Genomic DNA, 6,260 nt, shown 5'->3' on the forward strand with positions numbered 1-6,260 from the left:
TCACTGGCAATCAACCTATTCAGTCGTTGAGGCATGAGGATGTGTCGTCCATCAGACATGCTGTGTGTGTCCAACTATTTTTGCATCTTTCTGACTCCAAAGATCTGACATTCACACCCAGTTCACGCCCTGATGTGTCAGCTGTTTGGAGGTCAGAAAGGAGCCTTAGTTTGCACTTTTTTCTCTGTTCACACAGCTGTTTTTGTCAATTGTGTGAACAACCAAGTGCAACACTATGAATGTCTTCTGAGACTGCCTGAAAATGCACTCTAATACCCATATTGAAACAACATGGCCAGACAACTGAGTACATATAACAGATGAAATGCATGGGAGATGCACCTGCTGTATTTCTGCTGGGATCTGTCTTAAACATGTACAGCCCACAGAGTGGATGGTTTCATGTGAGGCTCTGCTTCAGCCATCTTATCACAGGTTTAATAGAGGAGTAAATGTACAGAGACCTCCCTCATACTTTTTCTTTGTTCACACATCTATTTCTGTCAATTGTGTGAACAACTGCTGCAACACTATGAATGTCTTGTAGGAGAGACTGCCTGAAAGTGCACTCTAACACCATATTGAAACAAGATGGCAGTTCACCTCATGTTAACAGCCAGCAACTGTGGAGCTGTTGGAAAGCACTTCAGATGGATCACAGATATTAATGTAACAAGTAGTGTAACTAATTTCCCTCCATTGTTCAGTAGTTACTAGTAATATGATTATTGTGGATGGTTTCATATCAGGCTGTAAAAGTGGCACTCTGATTGGTCAACTTGTCATCAGTTTGATAGATGGGTGTCAGTCTGCCAGAAGTGTGAAGATACAGGTGTGATCCCTGATTCAGACAGTCAACACAGTGCATGGTGCAACAAAAGGCATGTGGGTGTCATAAATATTCACAAACACAACTACCAATCTTTTAAAAATAGATTTTATTTTTTATTTAAAGCATGTAACAGTTGAAATGTCCAGTTTCCACACTGATGTTCTTCAAAAACAGTAACTGCTTTATTTCAGACTTCATTCTCACAGCGTGTTGATCTAACAGACCTCATGGTTTTCTCCTCAGTTGTGCTCAGAACACACTGCGCTGCCTCTTCCTGCTGAACAAGTGAGGTGAACCTCACTCACTCCTCCACTGCTGTAGACCTCTATCTATCTATGGTCTATCTGGACAGTGACCAAGGTCAGACAAAACTAGCAAGACATGATAGAACAAGCACTCTGAAAAGTCAGCTATTTAGTCATTTGGTTATTTGACCGTTTTGCAATAATAAAATGTGAACTCCTCCAGCCAACAAAGAACACAACAGCAGATTAACATGATAAAAGCATCAGTTCAACTCTGAACCTCTCTGAGTCTGTCTGCTGGCAGTATAAATGACTCGAGTCTCCACGTCTCTCTCTGATGCTGGCCTCCTGCTTCTTACTGGTGTGTAAAAACTCAGGGCTGCATCCTTCAGCTCATCAGAGTGCAGATTCTGTAGACAGTACACAGTTACACATGTCAAACAGCTGATTTTGTGAATAAAACTAAATCATGACCTGGAGTGATTCTGATCTTCAACATGTGAAGACATGTAACAGTAAAGGATAGAACTTGATTTACCTCACGCTGTTGTGGATTCTTTTCTTCAGTGGCAGCTGAATGACAGAGACAAGGGCACAAAGCAATTTAGTAGTTTTTCATCATACCGACACACATTTTATGCAGAATGTGTAAAAACAATCAAGTGAAAATAAAACATTCTCCTGAAGTACCTGTCTGAAGTTTCCTGACTTTAACAACCACACAAGTGATGACCAGTACAAGGAGAAAGGTCAGACCGCCCAGGATCCCACTCGTCAGCTTTCCTGTTCTGTCGCAGAGTCCTGCAAGAAAAATCATTAAGCTAGAATCTGATTTCCCCTGAAAGGCTTGAGACCAAGTAAAAGTAAAAAACTGAGCTTCAACTGTTTCACCTTCAAACATTTCATAATCTGCACAATGAAAGAAATCTGTAGTAGAATCTCACTTTTACCTTTGCTGTCCTCGTCACCATGTGGCTCATTGCTGCCTTTTAAAGAAAAACAGTAAAGATAAAATTAGACTTGATTTTGTTTCGACAGATTTACATCATAATTAAATTTACCAATGTTTTAACAGCCACTTTGTTTCCTGTGTTGTAAGAAGACAATTCTGGAAATACAGAATAAACACAAATGAACAAAGAATGACAAGACAAGACTTTAGAATGACCTTACCTTTGACATTGAAACGTATTAAACTGAAAGTTGGTTTTCCATCATTGTAAAATCCACAGAAATACAGTCCAGCATCAGATTTAGCCACAAAATTGATTTTCAGAGAGACAGTGGAGGCGATGTCTCTCATTTCAAATCTCCCTGTTCTAAATCCTTCGCAGTATGTAATGCCACCTGAGTTGATCTTGACAGAGACACAGCTGACCTCAGTTCTGTTGACCAGTCTGAACCAGAATATCACCGCTCTATCGTTGTAGATGTTGTTGCACTGCAGTGTGACTTCATCACCGGGCTGAGCCTCCACAGTCTGAGACTGAGAGACTGAGGCAGAGATCCAGTCTGAAACAAACAGCAGTACCAGTATGAGGAAACGTCATAATACATGTAATAATAAGTAAATAATTCTAGTTCTGCTGGTTTAGAGAATTCAGCACAGTTACTGAAGAAGCTGAAGAAAGTGATTCAATGCCAGAACTTACTGAGGCTGCAGAGAATCAACACTGTTATCACGGTGAAGTTCATCGTGCGTATGAAGCTCTGTAAAGTCCGTAACTCAACTGTGCTCCAAGGAGGGTGCGCTCAACAAAAGGAGGCGGGTGCTACTGTGTAGCTCATCTTGGTGCTCTAATTTACCACATAACCACTTTAAGGGCAGTGTGTGTTGATGCAGAATGTTCACGTCAAGAAAGATGAGACAAAAAGTCTCACCACTCTGATGTTGGTCTTTTTCCTGTGCTGTCACTTTATTTTATTTTTTTGATGGGCCGTTTTCAAAACATGAATTCATCTGTTAATAAAGGTTTGGATTCTGCCTGCATGCTATTGTTATTGCCCCTTTTCAAGGTCCATGTATATGGGAGCTTCACCTGCTGTTGTTTTGTTACGATGTTACGTCTCAAAGATGTGCTGGAGTATTTTCTTTTAAAATAAGGCTGGATTTAAAGTGTGAAGGGGGAAATATGTAAAATATAGGCAGTTTAGTTTAACATAGAAAAAAATTAATTAACTGACATTATAATCCGAATGTGAAGAAACAACAGTGTTAACATCATGTCAAAGATGTCTATGTCCTGTGTTTGAGAGACGTCTACTGAAGTTAGCATGGTAACCAGCTAGCCCCGGTCCCTCCTGTTCCTTAAAACCACTTTGTACCAGAGGGGGCCCTGTAGCTTTTAGCGCAATAAATGAACAAAATATATTCACACAATGTCAAGAAAGGTCATTTGCCTCCATTTAACCGAAACATACAACTGTCATACAACCAATTAAGACGAGCATAACTGTCGTGAAAGTCTCTCCATTAAAACTTGTGCATTTTTCAAATAAAACTCACTAGGACAGTCTTGGTTTGTCTTTCATCAATCACCCCAGTTTGGTCAAAATGAGTCCAAATTCCACCGATTCACCGTCTGTCTCTCCCCACCTGCCGTGTCCCTGAAGTCATAGTCCTCGTCCTCACTCAAACTGACCTCCATCGCCTGAAGGCTGTGTTCAGTCCCAGTTTGGTGTTCAGTTGTGTTCACTCTCCTCAACGTATTTTTATCATTATACTCACACCACATATACATGCTGACACCTTAAATATACTGTAAATGTCCACTGCTACAGACCCCGATTCGATCCTGCTGTCCCGAACCTGCCACTCAAACTACTCAGTATTATGTATCAGTTTACTTGAGGGGGCACAAAAAGGGTAACTAATGATTAAGTAATTAGCAGTTACTGAGTAGTCACTAGTTTGTTTCTCTCAGTGGCTGATTCATAGTTAATCAGGACAAACTCATGAATAAAGTAGTATGTCGATTCACAGATATTGATGAACTAATCATTACCTAATGATTCATTAATATAGTTTCTCCCAGTCTGATCTCTTGTAACTCATCATTATCTACTATATAGTCCTCACATCAGTTATTTCAAGAATAACTCATTAGTGACTCATTAATTATCAAGTCATTCCTGATTCATTTCTTACTCGCTCCTTAGTATCTACTCACATGTGTGTGTATCTTAAGTGTTACCTTTTGTCTCTGTTACAGAGGAAAGTCAGTCAGTATTCACTGCTTCCTTTCAGCTTCTTTCATTAGAAAGCTTTGATCTAACAGGCCTCAACATTTTCACCTCAGTTGTGCTCAGACCACACTGTGCTGCCTCTTCCTGTCAACCAAGTGATGTGTACCTCACTTACTCTCCACTTTAACAGACCTTCATCTAAGTCTCACTATATGAGACTCTGGACAGTCATTATCGTCCAGACGGACTCCTCCACTGTCAAATACTGATCATGTGTTTTTGTTAAATAGACACTGAAAGACATAAAATGCTGAGAATTAAAGCTCTGCAGTGGGAAGGCACTTGATCTTTATTTCAAGTTTAAATGTTTTGGCAGGAGTGGTTATTGCTCTCACCAACATGGCATACAAAAGCTCAAAGCATTTTCATATATAACAGCATCAGTTCCAGTTGCTCCTGAGTCTATCTGGTTGAAGCATAGATAACATTTGGCTCCTGTGCTCTTCTTTTTGCTTTCGGTCGAATTGTCACTGCTGCGTAGTTCACGTCATCATCACAGCCCACATTCTGTGAAAAGAGTATTTACAGTCTTAATATGGTGACTTACAGGATCTTAATTCCCTCAATATAACACCTTCTGAATGAATTCAGTTACAAACAGTACAATGTTCTTAGTAAGACTACCTTCAATCCATATTTAAAGAGGCTCTGTGTTGTGCTGGAAGCTGGTCGTTAATGTTGCTAACACCATTTCTAAACTAACGTCAGCTACTGTTGCTCTCTGTTAACGGAGCGGAGAGGGGAACTAAGACGAGGCTCTTGAGAATGTGCATAAAGACACATCCTTTGGACTGGCAGACAATCAACCCAAGTCCTTCACACATAAATCCACAGTCCAGCAGCATTAAACAGCTTAAACAAATCATCCACAGGCTTGTATAAGCAACCAAGAGAGACGGGGAAGGTCTCATTTTCACATCATGTTACAATCTGCTCACATATGGCCAATAAAAGGTTTCTAATACATGTAAATAGCTTCAAATTATTACTCGCTTTAAAGGATTGTGACAAAGAAATTTACTGAGCAGGATATTTTCAATGCCAAAAATAAACTTGGTAGTGCTCTGTAGTGGACCTCAAACATAATTTGGCAATCTTTTGACTAATCAGCCCATATATAGGCCTCATAGATGCAAATATATACAGTACATATATACAAAACACTGATCTGTAAGGGAGAAGTCAATGTGAGCCGATACAATACAGTTCTGGCTGTTTTTCTGTTCGGTTCTATCAAACAATATATGAAGTAAATATTAAAATTGGATTCACCTCTCTTTGCTCTGGATTCTGGTCTTCCTTAACAGCTTTGTGACACAAAGAAGACATCTGGTCAGTTTTCCAGCATATTGACAAAAGTTAAAGCATTTCCACTGGCAACAAGACGGAGACAGTAACTGAAAAAGTACCTGTCTGAAGTTTCATGACTTTCACAACCAGACCAATGATGACCAGTACAAGGACAACAGTCAGACCACCCAGGATCACACTGGTCAGCTTTGCTATTCCGTCAGACTCTCCTACAAGAGAGATCGTTAAGTTAGAATCTAATTTCCCCTGAAAGGCTTGAGACCAAGGAAAAGTAAAAACTGAGATTCAACTGTTTCACCTTCAAACATTTCATAATCTGCACAATGAAAGAGATCTGTAGTAGAATGTCACTTTTACCTTTGCTGTCCTCGTCACCATGTGGCTCATCACTGCCTTTTAAAGAAAAACAGTAAAGATAAAATTAGACTTGATTTTGTTTCGACAGATTTACATCATAATTAAATTTACCAATGTTTTAACAGCCACTTTGTTTCCTGTGTTGTAAGAAGACAATTCTGGAAATACAGAATAAACATAAATGAACAAAGAATGACAAGACAAGACTTTAGAATGACCTTACCTTTGACAATTAAATTGATTAAACTGAAAGTTAGTTTACTGTCAGT

At 39.5% G+C, this 6,260-nt stretch overlaps 1 protein-coding gene across 1 annotated transcript; it reads right to left on the reverse strand.

The window, feature by feature from the left end:
- Positions 1–1,340: 1,340 nt before the first annotated feature.
- Positions 1,341–3,725, reverse strand: LOC141003346 (uncharacterized). Its single transcript, XM_073474670.1, has 6 exons — positions 3,674–3,725; positions 2,251–2,589; positions 2,028–2,063; positions 1,768–1,878; positions 1,616–1,650; positions 1,341–1,487 (listed from the first exon to the last, which is right to left on the reverse strand). The coding sequence occupies exons 1-6, from the start codon at positions 3,723–3,725 to the stop codon at positions 1,341–1,343; spliced, it is 720 nt and encodes a 239-aa protein (XP_073330771.1).
- Positions 3,726–6,260: the final 2,535 nt, after the last annotated feature.

The sequence above is a fragment of the Pagrus major genome, chromosome 10 (genome assembly GCF_040436345.1).
Source record: "Pagrus major chromosome 10, Pma_NU_1.0".
In the NCBI taxonomy this organism is placed as follows: Eukaryota; Metazoa; Chordata; class Actinopteri; order Spariformes; family Sparidae; genus Pagrus; species Pagrus major.